Below are 25,029 nucleotides of genomic sequence, written 5' to 3'. Positions count from 1 at the left end.
GGACCATAAAGCTTCTGTAACGGAGGTTGAGACGCATGTGAAAATCAAATTTTATAATCTATTCTGAATAAAGAGATCATTGATGAGAAGGTTTCTTCAGCCGTCATCTGTACAAAATTTGTACAGATGACGGCTGAAGAAACCTTCTCATCGATGGACCACTCCTGTACGACTGAGAGCTTACACAGACGTAAAGAGATCATTGAAACTAATTCACTGCCAGTCATGTGAAAAAAATGTGTCCACTCCAGTGCCAGGGTTTTTGTCATTGTCACTCGAATTTCAGGACCAACAGAATATTGAGTTTTAGGACTACGTAAGCATTCAATGTAGAGTAAGAAAACCTTCGACTCTCTTCTTTCGTCAACAAATTTAAAAAAAAAGTTAATTCCTAAATTATATTGGTCAGGAGTTATATGAGCTTGAAATGAGGGCTGCTGTCCAAAATGCAATACAATACATACATATTGATTTATATCGTGCTTTAACGACATCTGAAGCTGGAACAAGGCGCTAACATGAAAAAAGGGAAATGCTGCCCCCTTGTGAAAGAAAAAACATTGCCAGAGGTCTGGCCGGCGCTTTATCGGCACCCAAGCAAGAAAAAAAAACTAAACCCGAACTAATAAAGGCATATCCAATCCAATCCAATTCGGGAATGACGCTTCACGACATGTTTTTAAATTTGCAAATGGCAGTGAATGAGATAATCACGCACCCATGATGGAGCTATTTTTTAATTTGATTTAACCCTTTCATGCACCAATAATGCTATCCTGTAATGTGATTTCATTAAAAGCAATCCATTGGAGTAACTGCTGTCCCTGAAAGGGTTAAAATATTAGTATTGAGAAGTGGTTTGGTAGAGAAAAAAATCACCTGTGAATAGTAGGTATTTTAAGGCCATTTAAAGGACAACCGACACCATTTTTTGTTTCCTAACTGACATCAGAAATATGTTTTATAGCTAATACGTTCTATAGCTAATCTAAAATATTCAAAACAGGCAGGCTGATATTTTTAGTCACATGAAAAACACCAATAAAAATGACTTAAAGTGTCCCAAAACTACTTCAAAATGACCTCAGAAACTTTCCGTTTCAGAAGGTCCCGCCCCCTTGTTCGTGACGTCACGCCAGGACGTCTTGCCTTGCTCGAGAATCAAAACAAAGGCTTCAGATTCGGATAAGATGCTTTCTTGTTCCTCCTCCAGTTATGAATATGATTCAAATAGTTCTGAAGAGGAAAGCATAAATGTTTGCAATCGATTAAAGAAGTCCTTCCGTGTCATTTTGAGGCATCTGGACTGCAATGTAGCGTCCCAGAAAATGCACAAGATGCCGCCCAAGCTCCGTTGGAAATGGGCGGACTTGTCTGCTGGGAATTTGTTTCAGCTAGGATCAAATAGTAGTCTTGGTGCAACACATAACAATTCACCATCATGTTATTAATGTTTTTTCCTTCTAATTTCTCCATCAACACGGTTCAACACGATGTTTTCAGACCAAACAAAGTACCCAAAATGCATTGTGTGTCGCTTTCTCGGTCAGTGACGATACCTACCGTGACGTCACGGTAGGTATCGTCACCAACTCAAAAACAAGACTTCCTCAATATTCAGCGCGAGTCTTAAAACGTAAAATATAGCTATATGCGGTGGAATCTTTGTAAAATACGCTCAGTAGAAGTCATTTGAAGTGATTTTACAAATTATGGACACAACTTGTCCGGGGGCGTCGGTTGTCCTTTGAATAAGTAGTTGTATTAGTCAACATTTACAAACAAATCCAACACTGTTGGACTGACTGTTGTTTTGCCGGACCTAAAAAAGAGGAGTGGAATAATCTGTGTCTTTTGACGGTGCAAGTCCTGGCAAGGCCACAATCAGATCATCTCATTTCGCAACATACCGTAGAGAGAGAAAAAAACAAAACAAACAAAAAAAATCATGAAGACATTTAAAATCTGTGACTTCCATTTGAACACGGAGACATTGGGGTGACATTTTGGCATGTACTAATTGTTGGCCGCGGGAATGGTAAGCTTGTCTTAATTATTCATTCGGGAGACGTGGTGGTGTTTACAGGACGACCGGCGGGCACACGCTTCACACTACGGCTAATTGTCTGACAGCGTGCATGCATATGAGGCAAGTGTCGCTGTGCAGGAAAAAGATGCAGGCTTTAACGCAAGCTTTCTTTGTATGAAATATGAGCAGGGTGTGGCACGTTTTACTTTCCAAACCTAGTTTCCTGAGAAGCCAGTTTTACAAGTTTCGAATTAGAATTGTGTCAAGGTAACAATGCCCATTTCCCTCGTCAAGACAGCGGCCACATTGGGCATGTACACTAATTTCTGTCAGTTCCGAACACCAAAATGGAGGTGAAGATTATAAAATGGTCTCCTCGCCGTAACCCTATTGGACCTTGATGTATCAAGAAATAATTTCTGTTAAAAAAATTACATTTTATTTCTTTGTTTTTAATAAGCAATGGGGATCCAAAAGGCTGAAATGGAAAAAAATAATACTAGCATTTATTTCCGCCGCTGTTTGTGGATATGAATACATCGGAAAAGAGTCATTTACACAAATTGGTATTAAGATTTCATGTTAACTAATTCACTCCCATTCCCGAAGTTATTTGGGAATTGAAAATATAACGTGGATCGCCATTCCCGAATTTGCTCGGGTTTTGTTTTTTCATGCTTGGGTGCCGATAAAGCGCTACCCATAGCCTCTGGCAATTTTTTTTTCTTTTCCACAAGGGGACAGCATTTCCCTTTTTTCCATGTTAGCGCTTTGTTCAAGATTAAGCTGTACTTAAAGCGCTATATAAACCAATATGCAAGTATTGCATTGTATTTTGGACAGCTGCCCTCATTTCAAGCTTATATAACTCCAGACCCATCATTTAGGAATTGACTCATTTTTTTCTGATGAAAGAGAGTCTTAAGGTTTCTAATGCTGTATTTAATGTTTATGTAGTCCTAAAACTCAATATTCTGTGGGTCCTGGAATTCAAGTTACAATGACAAAAACCCTGGCACTGGAGTGGACACATTTCTGCACATGTCTGGCAGTCAATGACGTAATTGTTTCAGAACCACTTCTATCGAGAATGGATGGATGGACAATCGGATCGAAACCAAACAGTCCCGTTTTCCGACTATAAACCGACCTGAGGCGATGGCCAGGTTGAGTCGTACGTCCTCGGCCACCCGCCGCACGGCGCTGGAGTTGGACGGCACGTAGGCCAGTTGTAAGTGCCTGAGGGTGTTTTTAGGCAAGGCGCCCACTGAAAAGCTCTCATAGACGGTGGCGTTGGGGAAGTCCTTGAAAGGCACCTTCTGACGCAACACGATGAGGATACCGGAGAAGAGCAAGGGCAAGATGATCTCCACCAGCGTTACCAGGATTTGGCGTTTCTGAGGTGTAGTTTGGGGGGGCGGGAAAGATGGGGGCGGGGAACAGAGATCACAGGGTTATTAGTCATGGGTTTGATATAATGAGAGGAAGTAAATTACAGCATTTGAGGCTTCTGAGGAACTGAGTGAAAATGTTGACTTGGGGCTGGAGCGTTACAAAAATATTTGCTTCTCAAGAGAATTTTGCTTAGTTTGTGCCGTGTTTCGTTCTTGAAGCGGATTTACTTTTTGGAAGATTTTCCAGATGGAAAATATGTCCCTTGGTTCAATAAATGTTGGGAAATATCGCATGAGAAGCAAACTATATTTGGTAATATGGGATATAAATGTTTAAAATCTATTTGTGCCATTCTAGCCTTCAACTTTTGCATCATTTCAAAGAAATGTAATGCGAGAGTCAAGACAATAGCGTGAAAAAAAAAATCCTACTGGACCCTCCGCACCCTGCTCACCACCTTTTCCAGCTACTCCCATGCACACCAAATCCAGCAGACATTTAAACAGCTTCTTCCCCTGTCGCCATTACCTGTCTAAACAGTAACGCCGCGAAAGTGGTTGCCTTTCCAGCATCTCCTGTATTTTTTTTTTCTACTTCTTTCTTTCCTTTCCTCTTCCTTTCATAACTTTGCTGCAGTATTACTTCCGGGTAGAGTGAACGCTGGCGTGAATGGCTGCCGCTGCTCACCCGCACATAAAAATCCCGTAACTGTAAAATGTCCTTGAGAGTTTTGAAAGGCGCATAAAAATGAAATGTATTATTATTATTATCATATAAATATAACTGTACAGTATAGTGCCTCTGCAATTTTGCACATCCCATCTCTGTCACTTGAACCACTGTCTGCTTGATACTTTGCACATGGTCTCATAGTTGGTCCTGAGAGTTACCACTTACATTAAGGAATTTGATTAGATTAGCCTTTATCAGTGTCCTCCATACTTATTTGTCATGTCTTTTATGATGATACTAGTGCAGCGTGTTCTATTCTATACAATAAAGATGATTCTGATTGATTAATAAACAGTGAGCCCCCAGGAAAAAAAATATATTTGCTTTCAAAATGTCCTATTTCCCAAATTATCTAAAATGCAGAACAAAGCATAGTGGATCTGGTATGAGTGCAAATGAGATGGCCTTCCAGCAAAAAGGAAGTGGCAGACAACTTTTGAGTATTGCTCCTTCAAAATGTTCCATTAAAGAGATGAAGAGAGGCAAGCGAACACTCCACAAGCAACCAAGTTACAAATGGGATTCCTTTGATCAATACGAATGAAAAGAAAAGGGCCAGGGTATCTTTGCGATGCACCTCCTAACTCATGGCGACAGCCTAAAGCTACTTGAAAGTCCATCTAATTGTGTTTTTGTAATGAGTGATTGGAGCACAGAGTGACTGACATCTTTAGTTCACGTGAGTGCATTCCAATCAATGCTAATGTATTTCTTTCTTTTTTGCGCCAAAGGACACAGAAGACCTGCATAATATTCACAGATGTTCTTTTTAGTAAGTCTGACTCTAAAAGAAAACCTAATTTCCCTCAACAGCACTTGACATTTAAAGGACAACCGACACCATGTTTTTGTTTCCTAACTGACATCAGAAAAACGTTTTATAGCATCTAAAACACCGAAGTCAAATGCAAAACACCAATAAAAAAGAGTTAAAGTGTCCCAAAACTACTTCAAAATGACCCCGGAGATGCCAAGTTTCAGAAGGTCCCGCCCCCTTGTTCATGACGTCACACAAGGACGTCTTGCCTTACTCTAGAATCAAAACAATGGCTTCAGATTCGGAGAAGACGCTTTCTTGTTACTCATCCAGTTATGAATATGATTCAAATAGTTCTGAAGAGGAAAGCATAAATGTTTGCAATCGATTAAAGAAGTCCTTTTGGATCAATTCGCGTCGTCAGGACTCCAATGTAGCATCCCAGAAAATGCACAAGATGGCGCCCAAGCTCCGGTGTGACAACTAGTATCAAATAGTCGTCTTGGTGCAACACACAACGATTCACCATCGCGTTATTTATGTGTTTTCCTTCTAATTTAGCCATCAACACGGATGAACACGATGTTTTCAGACCAAACAAAGTACCCAAAATGCATTGTGTGTCGCTTTCTCGGTCAGGGGCGTTCCAGACGTGACGTCACGTCAGGCATCGTCATCAACTCAAAAACAAGACTTCCTGAATATTCAGCACCAGTCTTAAAACGTAAAATATCGATTATGATGTGGAATCTTTGTAAAATACACTCAGTAGAAATCAGGTGACTTTTACAAATTATGGACACAACTTGTCCAGAGGCGTCGGTTGTCCTTTAAGATGTATTTTTTTTTCAAGATCCTCTTTTGCATATATTTTTCTGAACAAAAACAAGCATTAATTCCATCTGCATTTTGATAAACGATGCAAAGGAAGACTTTGTCAGGTATGCAGCGCTGACGTTCATAGTCTTTTAGCACAGTGAAACCACATGGAATTTAAGATTAAATTTGAGCAACAATCTTCGCTGCGCGACAAATCAAACAAGGAGCATATGAAAAATATGTACCACATTGTGCAAAGTTTAACTGATATTGGATGGCTACCAAATACACGAGCACAATGCCTGACGTCCCAATAGTCCGAGCCCTCGATCGGGTCAAATTTGCAATATCATTTTCATGATGGCGACACAATAGAAATCATTCATGATATACAAGTTGATACATTTTTCGTTTGTACTTCAAGATGGCGCCGCGAGAGTGGCTGCCTTTCCAGCAGCTCCTGTATTTTGTTTTTCTACTTCTTTCATTCATCTTCCTTTCATCACTTTGCTGCTGTGAATGTAAATTTCTCCACTGCGAGACTAATAATGGTAAATCCAATTTAAATTCCTGGCTCAACGTCATTTCATTGTTGATAATCTATCATTTAGTGGACAGTGAACCACGCCGAGTTGCTATTCATACAGTACGTCCATTTTCAGATGTTAAAAAGATGACAAATGACAGTTTTTAGATACTGAACTGCCAATACATACGACAGGAAAGTTCTGCTTTTCCTACACAATGCGTTCTTCGAAGTCTCCCTGACCAGTTGTATTTCATTCCATCAATTTTGTTGATACAACCAGTTCTTTGTAATGTCACTCCTGTGACATATTGTTTGAACTTGATAACGCCTTCAAAATTGCATTTCACCGTTCAGATAACTGATATTGAATAATGAGACCCTTACGGTCGTGTTAAAGCTCATTCGGGGATCACAGCTTGTGCTGAAAGATGTGATGGCAAAAATGTCAACGAAACCCAAATAGAACATTTGAATTTTATTCTGGGTGAATCAGATGAACTTTAAATTACATCAGGTGTGTGCCGAGTCCCAGTTAATATGAGTTTGAACTTTGAATATACTTTGTTAATTTAGAACGCATCCACATGCCCTGTAATAAAATGGCGAGCACACTTCCACCATCGCGTTATCTCCTTTTTTTTTACTGAGATGTACAGTATTACGGCTAACAGAGCCATTGAAATACGTTTTATGAGCAGCACTAGAAACCCAAGTGCGAGTCAAACTACAGTTGCTGTGACCGAAAAACATGCATACTGGATATACTTTCAACAAATGGCTCCACCTTTCAAGAATTTACCTGGTGAAGATAGTTTTTCCAGACCAAGAGTCCAAACTGCCGTGCAATAGCCATTTTCAAGCGAACAGCACTCCTGTCAGACAAGTGGCATTGAAAAAAAACGGGTGAAAAGAATCGTTTATTTATTCACAAATAAATTAATTTAAATGAGATATTAATTTGACCGTGTCAATTTCAACGGGACATGTGAAATGTAAATTTCTCCACTGAGAGACGAATAAAGGCAAATCCAATCCAGTCCAATTCAGTCGAGGGCTGCCATCTCGGATTCAGTTTCATAAAATAAAACTGAGTCATGACAGTGCAAAAATTGAGGCTTGTTTATAAGACTATTTATCCCATGTAATGATAACGCAAACTCTTAAGTATCGTCTCTTATGTTGTTTACAAATGTGTAACTTTATCCGTATTAAGTAAAGTTAAACAATGCATGTGTGTGTGTATCTTGTACTCTTTGGAATTTGCCTGAGCATAATTTAGTCTTGATCTTTGTTTTACTCCTTGGTGCTTTCTACCATCTTTGTGACTGCTTTATTTCCTTGCTATGATAGTTGTCCGTGTTAAGCACTTTGTTCCAGCTTCAGCTGTTGTGAAAGTGCTGTATAAATCAATATGTATTGTATTCTTAAAACGTGAAAAAATCATAAAAATCTCAAGACGTTTCCTTGACACAAGCCCCGACTTTGTCCTCCCTGACTTTGTTCTCCCCGAATATAACGTCCAAACTAACATACAATTTATCGTCATTGTCCTTTTTGATTTAACCCAACTCCTAATCACTTTAGTACAATTATTGTTTGGAAATTGCCATTTGCTTTATTAGTACAGTATTTTGAAGAAATAAAAACAAACGACTTGAAATGGGAAGACAGGACAGTCGTTTGCCTGTCACCGCCTCCTTCTTCCTTGATTGGCCAAGTACGGATTTGAGGGCTTGTGATTGGCCGACAAACCTGCTCGTCAATTTCTCAGGCTTCCTGATGAATGTGAAACTAAACTGAGGGTCAGCTTCCATAAATTAATCTAACGACATACCGTCTTGCATCTTCTTCAAAAACAACCATTCTGCCACGTTAATTCCTCGCATGTTACAAAAGGAAAATATGAAATTACCTCAGTGTCGTTGTTTTGGTAGGTGAACTTCAAACGCTTGTAGTCCCTTTTCCCCGTTCCCTCGTCGTTTTAATCAAAAGAGAATAAAAACATTGAAGTGGGGCTTTTTCTTTCTTTCTTATGCACAGATCTCTCGTAATAGCATTAAAATTCGCATTCCCCCACGAACATGTTTCGCCCTTCAAGCCTGCCAGCGAGGCGATGACGGCGCACTAGCTTCCGAGAGGCGGCGAGCTCGCGGATACATCACCAAATTACAGCAGAATAATAAACAACCCGCCCACATCTCAAAAAAGAAAAAAAAAGAAAAACATGACCCGCTATAAAGCACTGCTGTCACGTGATCACAGTGTTCCGACCAAGTGAGCGGAAAAATGATTTTGCATACATATAATTTTTGGGAATTGTGTCACCACCGTAGTAAAAGAGGACTCGCACATTATCAATTGGACGTTCACGTCTCTTCACAGGTGAGAAAAGTATTCGCTCTGTACAAATACTGGTAAATTGTTTAAATAATAATACATAATGCATTAACATATTTTTGGGGGGGCTTTGTTTTAGTGCAAGTAACAACATGTGTTTATTTGTGTTTATTTTACCTGGCGAAGCTACAGGGAGAGGGCCAAATACATACATGTACAAACATGTACATTTCACGTATATACATTTTCATGTGTTTTTCGAGATGTAATATAGCGTAATAGATGATAATTTAGATATATATGCTGTGACAGGAAGATAAAGCATCTTAAAGGACTTTGACGTTCTGTTTGTGATGTAATGTAGGAAAAGAGATGCCCATTTCACGGTAAGATCGGAGCATTGTCATCAAATGGTGAGTATAGTTTTTGCTTTTTTGACTGTTGCTGTGTCGATGTCTATTTTGTGTTTGGGAGCCTTTTACTGAGCGAGTTGCTTGTTCTGTAGCCACACAAAGGGACATAAGTCTTGTGCCAGTCCCAAGCCCGGATAAATAGAGACGGTTGTGTCAGGAAGGGCATCCGACGTAAAAGCTTGTCTAAAACAAACATGCGGATCAAGCCTCTAAAGATGGAGGACACTGATTTGCTGTGGCGACCCCTTGAATGGAAAGTAAGACATAATACATTTAATTTCAAAGCGCCTTTCAAACTCTCAAGGACACTTTACAGTCACGGGATAAGATTTTTTTGTGCAGGTTTTCTTACATCCCTATGTTTCAGCATTTTTAATTTAATATACAGTACATTTGAAACACGCTATGATACATTTGGAAAGTGTCATCTCTCACATAGTAGCGAATTCCACGATCAGTGTTGAGTGTGTGAAAGATCATACAATCTATGTCACTGAGTCAACAGCAAATAAAATGTGATTTCATTCAATGCAGCTTCACTAGTGAATCTAGTCAAAAAACAAACAAACATCAGAATCCGTGATGGTTTATTTTGAAAAACACTTTCAGGGACAACACAGCTGTGGACTTAATAGTAAAAAAATGCCACCTAATGTATAAAATGCTTTTTTCCCCTTTAAACACATTTTCAAGTAGCAGTGGCACCTCAGTTCATCACATAACGTACATACAAGTTGTATGTATATGAAAGAAAACACAGGAGAACCAGTCCAACTACGGATATTATTCATATTATCATAATAATCAACATTCAGTCGGGCACCAGAGCATCAACATGAACTTCCTGAACATAGCTGACTTATGTTTCCAACATGGTATGTGAAGTCATATTAAATTCCAGTATCAAAATTAGTCACTTTGATTACATCTGAGACGGTAAAAAATATAAAACAAAATGCCAGACTAAAGCGTTAAAAAAGGCAACTTGGAAAAAAATAAATAACATTTTGATTGTGGAGACCATGGCAGTGTCTTTTTTAGTGTGCTGTCGTGATCAAGAGCACAAACTGACATTCACAGTTTTGTTGTTCTTTTTTCTCACACTTAAATTGGTAACAGTACCTTTGGCACACATTGTGTTCAGTGGTCCAGCAAATACAAGATACCCTTGTATGGACAGTGATTTAGAAAATCGACAAAACCGCAAATAACGTAAATTACGGTCGCGTCACAGTCTGTAACCATCCAATGAGGTTAAAATAATTAAAATAAAATAAAAAAACGGTCCTGAGCAAAGCGGGTGGTTTCATAATAGACAACCAGAGGTTTTAATTTATGGGAGGTATGGTTTTTTTCTCCTTCCTGTAAACAAATACCAAACATACTGTGTGATGATCAGTGCTGCCAAGGTTACATTTAGCGTCGTGAGTGAGGGCATCGGGGTGTAATTGAAAACGTGTTTTATCCTTTTTTTTTGTAGAATGAGATCCAAAGACAGCTACACCAACATCTAATATCGAATACATGTGGGCCCTTTGCTTGCCTGACATTGGTGTGTCATTAACAGCCATGTTTTATATTAATGGCCATGAAATTTTTTGAGGTGCATATATTTAGAGAAATTTTGATTACATTACATTATCATATTTTTTTTGACTTGGGAAAATTACCAAGTAACAGATTTATTCGTAACGCATGTTCAATAAAATAGATCGATGAATTATCTCATGCTAAACGCAAGCAATAATAATAATAATAATACATTTAATTTCAAAGCACCTTTCAAAACTCAAGGATATTACAGTCCAGTTTATTTCTTTAATTACAATCCAATAGCAAATGTATTATACATAAAATAAGGTATAATTTGTGTAGTTTTAAGGCTTATTTAGTGGAAAATAATGTTTTATGGGGACGTGGGAACGGATTATTCTCATTTTCATTGTTTCCTATGGGGAATTAATGTTTGGGAGACACACTTTTCACCTTACACACACTTTCTGGGAACCAATTAAGTTCTTAAGATGTTACTTCCGGTTTGAGTGAACGCTGGCGCGTGTGGCTGCTGCTGCTCACCCGCAGAAAAAAAATATCCTGTGACTGTAAAGTGTCCTTGAGTTTTGAAAGGCGCTTGTAAATCAAATGTATAATTATTATTATTATTATTATTAGTTACTGATAGACTATGATTTTCTGCATTCAGTTATTGCAGCTATTTGTGTTGGCTTTCCCTCTTCACCAATACATACGTTATTGCTGTTGTGAGAGTATTTTTTTTAAATTTCTCTGCGAATCCCACCTCAAATAATATATTTTAATGCAAATGCCTTTGGTTCAAATTGGATTTTTTTCTGGGGTGGGGAGGATTTGTGTGCACAACTAAAAATAATTCTTATAAACACTACTCTCCAAAAGTTAGGCTTGGGGTGACATTTCTCAATGAACCTAAAATGGCCTCTATCCATTACAGGAGAGATTAATTTGACATTGCATTTATGTTCGTCTGAAAATGTCACCCAAAGCCAAATATCCTGACTTACTGTCACCGTCTATAAAATCCGAAAGCCTATGTTGGCTGAATAGTGTTCATCTTCTTCCTCTTCTTCTTCTTCTTCCCTCTCCACTTCACCTCCGCTGTGCGCCGCAGAGTTCTTCCGCTTTACTTGCTTGTTGGAGTAGCCCACAGGTCTTTGCATGGCGACCAAAAGGCGAAATCCTGGCTGGGAATTAGCGGAGGCGGACTCGTTGGGAGTAGTGGCAAAAGTTTTAAGCGAGCATGGGCCAACAGAAGAGGCAGTGGATGTCGATATCGGGCTGACACTTTGCACTGACGAGTAGCCTGAACTGTGAAGGTCCATGGAAAGGAAAAGACCGTTTTGTTCTGTAGGACGCTGGGACTGGTCTCTTTCGGCCTCGTCGATGCTGTCTTCGTCGCTGGATAGCGCTCGGCAATTTTCACGACTGGCATCGGCGATGGAATCCATTTTGATGGATATCATGGAAACTGTGAAAAACAAAGATGTGCGATGAATCACATGATTTAGACAGCGAACGTGTTGAAGGCAGAGTAATCGCGAGTAACGACATGCTGAGTCATGCTCAAATGCATCACAATTAAAGGACAACCGACGCCTGCGGACAAGTTGTGTCCATAATTTGTAAAATCACTTCAAATGACTTCTGCTGAGAGTATTTTACATAGATTCCACCGCATATAGCTATATTTTACATTTTAAGACTGGCGCTGAATATTCAGGAAGTCTTGTTTTTGACTTGTTGACAATTCCTGACATCACGTCACGGAGGGAACGCCCCTGACCGAGAAAGCGACACACAATGCATTTTGGGTACTTTGTTCTGAAAACTTCATGTTGATCCGTGTTGATGGAGAAATTAGAAGGAAAACACAAAAATAACGCGATGGTGAATCATTGTGTGCTGCACCAAGACTACTATTTGACACTAGTTGACACAAATTCCCTGCAGACAAATCAGCCCATTTCCAGCGGAGCTTGGGCGCCATCTTGTGCATTTTCTGGGACATTACATTGGAGTCTTGACGGCTCGAATTGATACGGGAGGACTTCTTTAATCGATTGCAAACATTTATGCTTTCCTCTTCAGAACTATTTGAATCATATTAATAACTGGATGAGTAACAAGAAAGCATCTTCTCCGAATTTGAAGCCATTGTTTTGATTCTAGAGCAAGGCAAGACGTGCTGGCGTGACGTCACGAAAAAGGGGGCAGGACCTTCTGAAACTCGCCATTTTCCGGGCATTTTGAAGTAGTTTTGGGACACTTTAACTCATTTTTGTTGGTGTTTTGCATTTGACTAAAATATCAGCCTGCATGTTTTGGGTATTTTAGATGCTATAAAATGTTTCTCTAATGTCAGTTCGGAAACAAAAAAAATGGTGTCGGTTGTCCTTTAACCTTTTTATTTTATGCACATAGGTTCGCTACCACCTCCGCTTCACCTTCATCCCTCGCAACGCCCCGCCCAAAGAGAAGTCAGAACTCAACGCGAACAGTGACTTGGACTGGCACACGCTCAGCCTCTACCCGCTTTTTCAACTGCCCGGCCCACATTGAATTACTTTGGGAAAGGCAACGCTACTATCATGTATTCATCCTAAAAAGTCTCACCTCGTTCAGTGGTCTGAAAGACACAGCATCTACACTTTTATGTAAAACACACCGATGTTATGAATGTCGGCTACGTTCCAATTGCCAGTTCGACCCCCCACATGACTCACAGTCTCCATCTTTCTCCCCCTCGCTTTCCTCTTGATCGCCCTCATAGCCGGAGGAGGACGTGTCCAGACTCCAGTCCAGGATTTCGCCCAGCAGCCTTTGCTCCTGATTGGACAGCTCGCCAGTGGGCGTGGTCACTCGGCTCCCCCTGTCTGCTTGCGTGCCGTCATCGCGCCTCCTAGGTGGGGGAGATGAAAGGTGAGGGTGGCTGACCATATCAACACTCAACAGTTCATGGCCATTGTGGAGGAAAAGAGGTAACTTGAAGGATATCAGCAAACTGAGTACTTGTCATGTTGACTCGTTATTTTTATTCACAGCGCCTTTGTGTGTGTACTTCAACAGATAAAGGCAGTGATACCTTGGCTTACGAACTTATTAGTTCCCAGGCAGAGTGTATAAGGAGAAAAGTGTGTATCCCAAAAATTAATTTCCCATAGGAAACCTTTAAATTGAGAATCATCTGTTCCCAGGTCCCCTTAAAACACAATTTTCTAATTTTCTAAGCCATAAAAATACACAAAATATACCTTATTTTATGTATACTAAATGTGCTATGGTATTATAATTAAAGAAATAAACGGTACTGTATAATAAAGTCGTTTTGGTTACCTTTGTGATGGTCGTTGATGGCTCGATGGAATGGAGTGGCCTCTTTCATCAACATTAAACACTTGATGAGGAACGTAACCTTTCACCATCTTGAGGAATGATCCCTTGTAGGTGCTTTCTCTGTGATAATTTTATCTAGTTCCTCATCAATTGTGTTCTGTTTAGCTGGGTTGATAGCTTTTTGCATCAAGTGTACAGATGGCTTATGCGGGTTATTTGTGGAGCCTGATTGATGGGAATTTTAACCTTGCAGTCTACACTCTGCCTTTGAACTATCAAAGTTGAAACTCTCACTGTTGTCTGCCTGTCTCTTTAATGTTTAAACCACCTCCACTACCTGCTACGTTCTTGACCAATCACGAGGCTTTAACCGAAGACTGGGGTCAGGAATAGAGGACAAAAAAAATGTCGGGTGCCATTTTCTTTTTGGAGAACGGGCTCGCTCGCGAACGACACATCAGTCATTGAGGCAGCTCCGTGTGTATCCCAAAAAAATAGTTTGTATGCCAAGGTAAAATTTTCATAAATTTAACGTTTGTAAATCGAAACGTTCATAAGCCAAGGGGTTCGTAAACCGAGGTATCACTGTACACTGGAAAATACAATACTTGCTATTTGTATGCAACCAATCCAACACTCACTCACACACACACACCAGAGAATTAGTGTATGTTACCTTTTACTAGCGCTGGAAGGTGAAGCAAGGAAGGCGTGGAGGTCCGCTGGCTGGCCAATGGGACTGGGAGGGTCCAACTGAGGTTCCACTTCAGGAATCTCAAAGATGTGACAAAGCTCCTTATAATCCATCACCTTGGAGAAGAAACAAATTTCACCCGTGTTTTTTTTCAATGACAATATTTTGGAAGACACAAGAGACTGTGGAACTGTGTGTACTTTGTCCGTGCTGATGTGCTGGTAAATGTCATCTTCGAAGCGTTGCTTCACGCCAACGAGAGACACGTGTCTGTAGTCTCTGGGAGCATCTTGACTGAAACTGGGAGGGGGGGTAAGAGGACAAAACAATCAAAAAGAATAGATTTTCATGCACTCGTTGTGACAAACGTTTTAGGACTACATAAACAATACAATACATCCTAATTTATATAGCGCTTTCACAATAGCTGCAGCTGTAACAAAGCGCTTCACATAATAGTCAACACAAAGCAAAATAATAAACACAACAGGATCATAAAAACATGGACAATTGTGCAATCTTAATGACTTTCCCCATGTACTCTATGATGTCAGAATATATTAAGAGAATATAAACACTAGCAGTTCTAGATGAAAGCGAGGACAAAAGCCTCCTTTTCACCAGTGGATCAGAGACCTACCTCTTGGTGAAATGTCCACATCTGCTACAAGCTAAGTTTTGAAAGCAAATGCGAAGCATCCATTGACAAAAAGAGATTGTCTCACATGAACATTCAATTCAGCATATGAAACCTTAAACCTTTCCAGCAGGTCCTGTATTTTATTTTTCTACTTTCTTTCCTTTCCTCACTTTGCTGCTGTGTTACTTCAGGGTAGAGTGAATGCTGGCGCGAATGGCTGCCGCTGCTCACCCACACAAAAAATAAAAATTCTTATCCCATGACTATAAAGTGTCCTTGACAGTTTTAAAAAGCGCTGAGAAATTAAATGTATTATTATTATTAAACTCTCTTCTTTCATCAGAAAAAAAAACCAAATTCTTAAGTTACATGGGTCTGGAGGTATCTGAGCTTGAAATGGGGGCAGCTATACAATAACAATACAAGACATAATGAATGATTTATATAGCACTTTAACAACAGCTAAAGCTGTATGTAACAAAGCACTAACATGGGCAAAAGGGAAATGCTGCCCCCTTATGGGAGGGACAAACATTGCTAAAGTTCTGACCAGCGCTTTATCGGCACCCCGTCAAATTCGGGAATGGCACTCCATGTCATGCTTTTCAATTCCCGAATAAATTTGGGCGTGGATGCGAATGAGTTCATTGCATTGGCAATGTTTTAAAGTGGCGTGAAGATAGTTTAGATTTATTAAAATAATTAATAATTCTAACTATAAAATGCTTGCGCGCTGACGATGGTTTAAATTGACTTCCATTTACATCAATCCTACAATCAGCACATACATTTTATTCAACCACCAAATAAATATCCATCAACAAAGACCGTTTCCCAGGCAACTAAGGAAATTATAGGTTATGGGTGAAGTCATGGAGCGGTCCAGTGAATAGCGCTAAGAGGGGAAATGATTGTGTATGTTGAGAGTGGCGTACCACTTGACATAAAGCAGCACAGCCAGCTGAGTGAGGTCTTGCTTGGAGAAGCCGGTATAGTCTCCCAACTGATTAGGCCAGATGGGAACTGCACACATCCAAATTAAGCAAATCGATCACAGGATGAAAATGACGACTGTGACCCTCCCTCGCCCCACCAAGGCGGGGTGATTGATCATTACCGTAGTGATGCAGCACTCTCGTGAGCAACAGCGCGGCGCAGGCCATTTTCGCGGGCATCGTCGCCAGGGCAAAGTAGAGCAGGGACAATTCGCAGATGTAGCTAAAGAGGTGAGTGGTTCTTCGTTCCAGAGGAAGGAGGGACAGCAGAACCTCGCCGTAGTCCAAAAGGGTGGGAGTCTGAGGTAGATCGCATAGCATAATTCAAACTTGCTGAGAAGTTACCATACTTGTAAAAATCATTTTAAATAGGATAAACTGTGTCACCAATTCCGCCCGCCAGCCATTTTATTAGGTACACATGCACAATTTAATGCCATCGATAGAGAGTAGACAGAATAGAAGTTATCATATTTAAAGGACAACCGACATCATTTTTTTGTTTCCTAACTGACATCAGAAAAAGGTTTTATAGCATCTAAAATACCCAAAACACGCAGGAATCAAATAGTAGTCTTGGTGCAACACACAACGATTCCCCATCGCATTTTTATGTGTTTTCCTTCTAATTTTGCCATCAAAACGGATCAACACGATGTTTTCAGACCAAACAAAGTACCCAAAATGCAATGTGTGTCGCTTTCTCGGTCAGGGACGTTCCTGACGTTACGTCAGGAATCATCACCAACTCGAAAACAAGACTTCCTGAATATTCACCGCGAGCCTTAAAACGTAAAATATTGCTATATGCGGTGTAATCTTTGTAAAATACGCTCAGTAGAAGTCATTTGAAGTGATTTTACAAATTATGGACACAACTTGTCTGAAGGCGTCGGTTGTCCTTTAAAAGTTTCATGAACACAAGGCCCACAATGGAAGAATATAAAATCTGGGGTCAATCTGAGGTAAACAGACACAGCCTGTTAAACTGTCATCCACCGGTAGGAGATCTGGCCGAAAGAACAACGCACTAACATGGAAAAAAAGAAAATGCTGCCTCCTTGTGGAAAAGAAAAAAAATATTGCCAGAGGCCATGGCCAGAGCTTTATCGGCTCCCAAGCATGAAAAAACAAAACCCGCACAAATTTGCTCATGGCGTTCTGCGTCACATTTTCAATTCCTGAATACATTCGTGAATGGCAGTGAATAAGTTAATTCAACAAATTGAGTGATTCTTTTAAAAAATGGTTAGGCTCACCCTAATTTTCCCCTCCAGTACAGAAACAACCTCTCCCATCATTCGGACCAGGTCCTCATATTTGTAGGTGTTGTCAGTGAGCCACACTGCTTCTCTTATAGTAAGAATGTCCTTACTGGTGTAACTGTGTCATAAAAAAAGTGTCAATTAATCAATGATGGCTCAGAAGTGCTTATTTTAAAAAATGCATTAAAAATTGAGCCACTCAAAAAAAAAAAAAAAAAAAAAAAGACAAGTGATCATTCTTACCGCGTACAAACCACCATGCAGGCGATCCCCAGCAACTGAAGGTGAACCTTGGGGACGGAACGCAACGCCAAGTAGCGGTCTACGCAGCCTACCGTCACGTGTAATGTCAAGCTGGAAAAGTCTTTCATGGTGGTCACCTCCACCAGCCAGTCCACCAGAATATACCTTTGGTGTGACACGAAGAGGGACACAAAATGAGGACTGAGGGGGAGCATGTAACTAGTGCCAATATTGCCATTGGTTGCCATGACAACAAAAATATAATTTATTTGGGCTTGTTGTCATACAATAAGGGGAGCTCGATCACTGCCATCTATTGAAAGTCATCCCTCGATCCAAATTTATCGAGGATGATTTTAAGGAAGACATAATTATGAATAAAAAGGTTTCTTCAGCTGTCATCTGAACTAAAATTTTAGTTCGCTGACGAAGCTTTTCGGATGAGGAGCGAAACATCCGACACCTTCAAAGAAGTACAGATGACGGCCGAAGAAACCTTTTCATGGATGGACCACTCCTGTACGACTGAGAGCTTACACAGACCTAATTATGAAGGGTCTAATAGAAAAACTTTACAAAACAACAAACTCAAATAAACTAGATTTTTGCTGTCATGGCAACCAATGACAATATTGCCGCCGGTTACAAAAACAATGATGGGATAGCACATAGCATGTCGACTTTGTCATTACCTCATGGTGTCCTTAATGCCCCGCCTGAGGATGCTGTGATTGGCGCGCTTTTCTGCCGAATGAGAGGTGGTAAAAAGTTGTGACACCATATCGGAGCAGGCTTTAGGCTCCAAACCAAGTGGATTTCCACTGCTGCACACTTTGGCCAAGGAGAGCTGCAGTATGGACAGAGGCAAATTACAGGCAGCCTTCATAATATAAGATATTGCTTCTATATCACGACATCTTTTCACAAGACGAATAATGAAGAGTGCTACTTTTTTTTTACCACATCGCTGAATTTAAGTGAGTCAAATGTAGTGGACATTCATTCCAGTGCACACACCTGCGCCTCCCAGGATCCTCTTGCAGCGCAGTCCCTGAGGGTTCGAATACATTGGAGATACCTGCCTGGATCTGACATCTGCAAGCCACAAGAAAAAAAAATAAAAAATAATAATATCAATGCAAATATTGGTATTTTGTTTTTGGATATAAGGCACTAAAGTAAACAAATATGTTATTAACGTGTTTAAGCTGTCAATTTCAAGCACACACAAAAACAAAACCATTTTTGCAAGTGTTTTTACTGGGCTTTACAGCATATCAGTCACACTAAGCCAAATTGTGAAATAACTTAAGTGTTCCTCAATTGTAGAAACATTTATTTGAAAAGAAATGTCGTTTTGGGTGGCACAAAAAAATCCATATTTAAAAAGTAGGGAAACTCCCAATTCATCTAGTTAATATTTTAAATACATCCTTGATTAACTCATTCACTGCCAGATGATGTGCAAAAATGTGCCCACTCAAGTGCCAGGGTTTTTGTCATTTTCACTCAAATTGCAGTACCCACAGAATATTGAGTTTTAGGACTACGTAAATGTAAACATTCATACAGCTTAAGAAACCTTAGACTCTTCTTCCATCAGAAAAAAAAGTTAATTCCTAAATTATATGGGTCTGGAGTTATATGAGCTTGAAATGGGGTCGGCTGTATGAAAGGCAAATGCTGACCCCTCGTGGAAGTGAAAAAAAAAAAAAACATTGCCAGAGGTCTAACCAGCGCTTTATCGGCACCCTCGCAACAAAATACAAAACCCGAACAAATTCGGGAATGGTGCTCCCCGTCATATTTTCAATTCCCGAATAAATTTGGGGATGGCAGTGAATGAGTTAAATGAAGATGTACACTATAAGAACCCAGTCATATGTGCAAATTATTCTATTCTTATATTAATATTCCCAACACAGCTTCATGTTATGAAATTAAATTGAGTTAATATTTTGGCTAGGTTATGATTAATTTAAAGAAAGGTTAGTTGTATTGCTCAAGATGCTTACAATTGTGAAACCCAGAAAATTCAACATCCAAACTCACAGCAGCTTTGCGGTTGTGCTCCCATAAAAGATAGGAGCTCTGCAAACAACCCCAACGCGAAGATTCTTCCAACATGGATATGGCCTCAGCGTGTTTGTCATCCTCCTATAGAAAGGTGGCAGCACTGAGGATCACTCGCAACATTCAAACACTTCATCACAAATGCTGATCTCATAAACAGTGTTTTGTCATGCCTCCCAATTTATTTAAATCCATTGGAGGGTGAATAGAAACGGTGCTGACCACACCCGGACAAAGAGTGAACTCGATGAGACTCACCTCAAATAGCTGCAACACCCTCGCCAAGCAGTGCAACAAGGGACCCTTCTTTTCCTGCGAAATTAAAGATGGAGAAACTTAGAGACACATATTTTAATATACAGTAAAGTCTCGTTATATCGATATCGGATATATCGATAGTCCCGGTTATATCGATACTATTTCTATGCACGCACGGAGAAAATTACATGCAAACAGGGTCGGATATATCGATAGTATAGTATATCGATATCGATATTTTTTCGGACTCCCTTGAATATCGATATAACGAGACTTTACTGTATATTGTTACCAACATACATATTTGGAATATATAATAAAGAGAAGAAATAAAGAGCAAGGGTGTCAAAGTCATTTTTTGCCACGGGCCACATTGTAGTTATGGTTTCCCATCAAGGGCTGTTATGAATTTCGGGAAGAGGTACTACACGTACTACATATAGAACGCACAACAGATTAATGAATAACTAGTTTTCACATTTTAAGTTAAAAATAATGAGTTATTGTGGTGTACATGGGACAATTTGAAATTTTGGTTCGGACTTTAGCAAGCATCATGGAATTGCACAACTTTGATTTGCTTTCGCGGGCCGAATAAAATGATGTGATGGGCCAGATTTGGCCCCCAGGCCATGACTTTGACACCAGTGACAAAGTGGATACACAACCAGATGAAAGATTTAAGATACACAGGGCATCCAATAATGTGGGGGAAAAATGTTTGGAAAGTCAGATATGAAAGCAAAGCAGTAGAATCTAAACAGATATAATTTTGTTGATTTTTGTTATATACACAAAATGTTATATTTAAACCATATATCATATATAATCTGACCATTTTATTAGCCCATTCACTGCCATTCCCGAATTTAATTGAAAATATGAAGTGGGGCGCCATTCCCGAATGTGTTTGAGTTTTTTTTTTTCCTGGGCTGGGGTGCCGATAAAGCGCTAGTCAGACCTCTGGCAATGTTTTACCCTCCCACGAGGGGGTAGCGTTTACCTTTTGTACACCCGCCCCCATTTCAAGCTCAGATAACTCCAGATCTATGTAATTTAAGAATGAACTATTTTTTTCTGATGAAAGAAGAGAGTAAGTTTCTTACGCTGGCATTGAATGTTTCCATCACTCGGATTTGTCGACAGAGGGTTTTGTGAAGCTCTTGGGAGCTCTTGCGATTAATGGCTATGCAAATAAACTTTACTTTAGATAATCGTTAATTTAGAAAGAGCATGAAAAGTTAAAAAAATATATATTATTGATTGTAAATTCCATTCAATATCAGTTATCTAGCTAGCTACCTGGTTATCTATTTGCTATCTATTAGCTGTCTAGCTGATTGGCTGGCTAGCTATCCAGCTAGCTATCTATTAGCTGTCTAGCTGATTGGCTGGCTAGCTATCCAGTCGCTATATATGAGCTAGCGAGCTAGCTTTCTATCTATTTGAGTTACTTCCGGGTTGAGTGAACGCTGGCGCGTGTTACTGCCGCTGCTCACCCAGAGAAAAACATATCCTGTGACTGTAAAGTAACCATGACAGTTTTGAAAGGCGCTTATCAATGTAATGTATTATTATTATAACTCGATATTCTGTGGGTCATGGAAGTTGAGTGAAAATGACAAAAAAAAACCTTGCACTGGAGTGGCCACGTTATTGTAACATTGTCTGGCAGTGAATGAGTTAAAAAAAAACAGCAAGCAGCACAGACAGCCTGTTTCATTTAGTCATAAACATAGTACCCTGTCTATAATTTAATGTCCGCAGACTATCCAAACCCCACCTTGTTGTCATCACACTCTGCCTTGAGGTGCTCAAAGACGACAGCCTTGCAGCAGCTGCCGGAGGGGGACCACGGCGGCCTGATGAACAGCCAGCTGAAGGGATCGGCGGCGGGGGAACGCAGGCTCTCGGCGAGGCTGAAGAAATGCGACGCTTTGCGCCCGCACACATCGGCGCGGCCCTCGTCGCTCAGCAGAGCTGCTCGGGGAGAAACGATCAGCGGTGAGCTGCATTCTGAAAGACGCGACAGCCATTATATACTGCAGTTCTACAGAAAATTTGGGTGGAAAACGATTCTCGCTCAATTTCTTTTTGGGATATTTTGTTTGAAAATGTCTGTTGGACTCCAAATGTGTACAAAAATGGATTTTCAAGTTGAAAAGCACCACGGAACAGATCCAGTGTTTGAAATAACGTCTGCCCGGAGGCCCGGGGGGTGTACAACTTTTACGTCGGGCATACAATTTGCAAAACGTGGCGGCCCAATCAGAAGCCTGTTTCGTGCTTCGGACTATACCGTGACTGTAAAGTGTACTTGAGAGTTTTGGAAGGCGCTTAGAAAGAGCAGTCCACGTGGCTTTTAGCAGACAACGCAAACATTGCATTGTGCACCATGACGACAAATGACAACTGGATCAAAAATTTCAGAAAGGGATATATACCATAAATTAAGCAAGGCAGTATTTGTGGTAGGTACTTCCTTAATTTAAAAAAATCCTTTATACTTTGCAACAAGGTTTTTTTTTGCAATTAGTCGTCTTATTGTGTTTCAAGTAGTGAAAAATGGGGCAGGCAACTTTTCAGAGTTGTCTGCCCTGGTGTCCTAAGTTTTTGTCATGAGTTTCAGACACTGCAGATCATGTTTTACTTACGTCCTTCGTTGTACAAATAAGCAATCCCTAACTTCACAGCAGCTTCAAAATTCCCCTTTTCTGCAGCACTGTAAAAAAAAAATATATATATATTTATGTATATATATAGATACATTACTGTAAGAGGTAAAAAAAACAGAAAAAGAGTTAACCAATTACCGTTTTATTTATTGATTTTTTTTTACCTTTCAAACAACCATACATTTTCAGGGGAAGGCCAAGTATCTCTGAAGCTGGCCCGGGCCCAAACACTAGCGTGGTTGTCAATAATGTCACGCAGCTGAGAGTGAACCTGCAACAAACAGTTTAATTTAGTCAACGGAGCGGCACAAAATAAAGATGTTTAACCCAAACGTGTGTGTGTGCGCTTGCGAAAAGTGACATGGACTTGTTAATTTTGTGTGGAGGGTGGATAATAATGAAGACTCACAGCCCTGACGGACAGCAAGTCTTCAGCGCAGAGGCACTGGAACACACAGAGAAGAACTTCCTTGGGGAGACTCAGCAAAGTGATGGTTGGCGTGCGCAGGCGGACCCGCTTTCGAATCGGAACGGAGTAGCATTTTGGGCAATGGCAGTGGACTGATGACAAAAAAATAAATACAAATAAAAATGACACAGTGAAAAGGCAGAACATGTAGTTGGTTTTTATTTCAAAACAGGCGTTTGCATTGCCTCGTTAAACACCAGAAAAATACTTATTCAAGTACTTGCTTTACATTATTTTTCCTCTGTATCTTGCGGTTATTTAGTCACTGACGATTTTAGTTGTGTGTGTGCATAGTTTTCACGTTGTAAGCACTTTTCCTTGTGACCATTGGATACATTTTTCCCTATTCTATACGTTTGCATGGTGCAAATCAGGTAGGCAGATTGACGTCATTCAACACATTCAAATTCCACTTTGTCACGCGATTATACCATCAATTTTAATTGCATAAAAACGGAAATATATTCACCCATTACATACATTTTAACAAAACATCCGAAATTACCGGTAAAGTACACAAGTCGCTAGCTGGTGACCCCAGCAAGTCAACCCAAGTGAGCGCCCAAATTTCCCTCCTGTGGCTCAAGTGGTGAAAATTTTACATTTACGCTTAAATTTTATGCTGTTCAACATTTCGGAAGTACTTTCAGACAACTTTAACACTTAATATGTCATATGGAGACGTGTTTGACATAAATACTCATTCCAATACTTAGTTAATACCCAGTATATACCCTATAGGACGAGCTAAGCAAGCTAACTGTTAAAAGTAATCGTAATTTCCACAAATATATTACTTTCATCATTTAAATGCACAAGATGTTATTTAATTGAAAAAAAAAAAAAACATACTTACCACCGGCTTTCATTGCAAGTGTACTCAATGCACAGTATGTTGAATCGTCCCACCAGCGAACTTTACACAACTCAAGCAGCGGTTTGAATGTCACGGTGTGTTAAATACACAAAAACACACAATAATTTTAAAAACTATAGGGAAATTATGTCGTCAAATTACAGCGTCGGTTCAAATGTAAAGGAACACTAATAACTAATGTTTAAAATTGTTGGCTGAATTCAAATTCAACCATGAGCCCTTCCTTGCTCGGCACGCCCCGAAGCTCATGTAGCACCGCCCGCGCCGTCTGTTTAAACACACTATTTGATCTGATTCGTCGTTCATAGCTCAGCCGCAATTGGCTGGTGATAGCTAAGAAGGCCCTTATTGGTCGGGGCTTTATGAACTGCAAAACACTGCGTTACCATTGGATGAAACCGCTGCAATTCGAAGTACGCGCTCGCCAACAAGTGTATGCAATTGGTTGATTTGGTTATCAAAAACGCCCACTGAGTGATGGCGCTGAGCATTGTGGTATACGTAGTTACGAAAAACAAGGTACAATTTAAAGGACGGGATTTAAAGAGACAGACACTCTCGGCAGAGGGTAAATTCGAAATAATTATTTTAAACAAGGTAGGAAGCAGAAATAATACATACGGTATATATATTCAATTTTTACAACATAGGAAAAGATGACAGATTAAAAAAAAATAGTCATTTAAATCTACAGATAATTTGAAATATTATCTTAAATAATTTAAGTACAGTGTTAATGTTTAAACGTCAAGGCGGCTTTCACAAATATATTAAACATTATTTTGCCTGTAGAACCACAATGATGATATATTATTTCGATTCGACGGGTTATTTATGCCAGCCTATGTTTTAAAATCAAATTGTCTTGTAACTTTGTCAGCAACATCGAATGGAACAGAAGCTCTAATATTCTTAATCTGGATGCATCCACCGTTCCCATGGAAACCTACCCAGTACACT

The 25,029-nt window shown here is 39.9% G+C and overlaps 2 protein-coding genes and 1 long non-coding RNA gene across 8 annotated transcripts in view; 1 reads left to right on the top strand and 2 right to left on the bottom strand.

The window, feature by feature from the left end:
* Positions 1-8,355, bottom strand: part of abca3b (ATP binding cassette subfamily A member 3b) — a 47,941-nt gene extending 39,586 nt beyond the window's left edge. The window contains exons 1-3 of one of the 2 annotated variants that reach the window (XM_089019236.1): positions 8,174-8,355; positions 7,061-7,133; positions 3,180-3,426 (exon numbers count right to left, since the gene is read on the bottom strand). In XM_089019236.1, the coding sequence (XP_088875362.1) occupies positions 3,180-3,426; positions 7,061-7,114 (301 nt within the window). In that variant the 5' untranslated portion in view covers positions 7,115-7,133; positions 8,174-8,355. The remainder of the gene's footprint in view (positions 1-3,179; positions 3,427-7,060; positions 7,134-8,173) is intronic. The other variant, XM_089019238.1, reaches the window with a different exon arrangement.
* LOC148885465 (uncharacterized) lies at positions 1,763-14,705 on the top strand. 4 transcript variants are annotated; one of them, XR_016118114.1, is made up of 5 exons: positions 4,884-4,928; positions 8,963-9,011; positions 12,969-13,201; positions 13,318-13,466; positions 14,567-14,705. It is a non-coding gene; the product is annotated as an uncharacterized LOC148885465 (long non-coding RNA). The 4 variants fall into 4 exon arrangements; XR_016118113.1 differs by lacking the exon at positions 4,884-4,928 and adding an exon at positions 8,513-8,643; XR_016118115.1 differs by lacking the exons at positions 4,884-4,928; positions 8,963-9,011 and adding an exon at positions 1,763-2,038.
* On the bottom strand, positions 11,172-24,293 carry ccnf (cyclin F). Of its 2 annotated transcripts, XM_089019245.1 has the most exons (17): positions 24,049-24,293; positions 23,133-23,284; positions 22,888-22,994; positions 22,703-22,770; positions 21,832-22,028; positions 20,049-20,102; positions 19,770-19,874; positions 18,735-18,812; positions 18,410-18,564; positions 17,718-17,882; positions 17,469-17,592; positions 16,332-16,509; positions 16,150-16,237; positions 14,775-14,874; positions 14,557-14,690; positions 13,271-13,446; positions 11,172-12,015 (listed from the first exon to the last, which is right to left on the bottom strand). In XM_089019245.1, the coding sequence occupies exons 1-17, from the start codon at positions 24,059-24,061 to the stop codon at positions 11,561-11,563; spliced, it is 2,349 nt and encodes a 782-aa protein (XP_088875371.1). In that variant the 5' UTR covers positions 24,062-24,293; the 3' UTR covers positions 11,172-11,560. The 2 variants fall into 2 exon arrangements, with proteins under 2 accessions (XP_088875371.1, XP_088875369.1); XM_089019243.1 differs by having other exon boundaries at positions 14,557-14,874.
* Between the last annotated feature and the right edge of the window lie 736 nt (positions 24,294-25,029).

This window comes from Hippocampus bargibanti, linkage group LG17 (genome assembly GCF_051943395.1).
Source record: "Hippocampus bargibanti isolate YZ-2025 linkage group LG17, ASM5194339v1, whole genome shotgun sequence".
NCBI classification, from domain to species: domain Eukaryota; kingdom Metazoa; phylum Chordata; class Actinopteri; order Syngnathiformes; family Syngnathidae; genus Hippocampus; species Hippocampus bargibanti.
The sequence above is the reverse complement of the archived record's forward strand: the minus strand, read 5'-3'. Positions and strand labels throughout refer to the sequence as shown.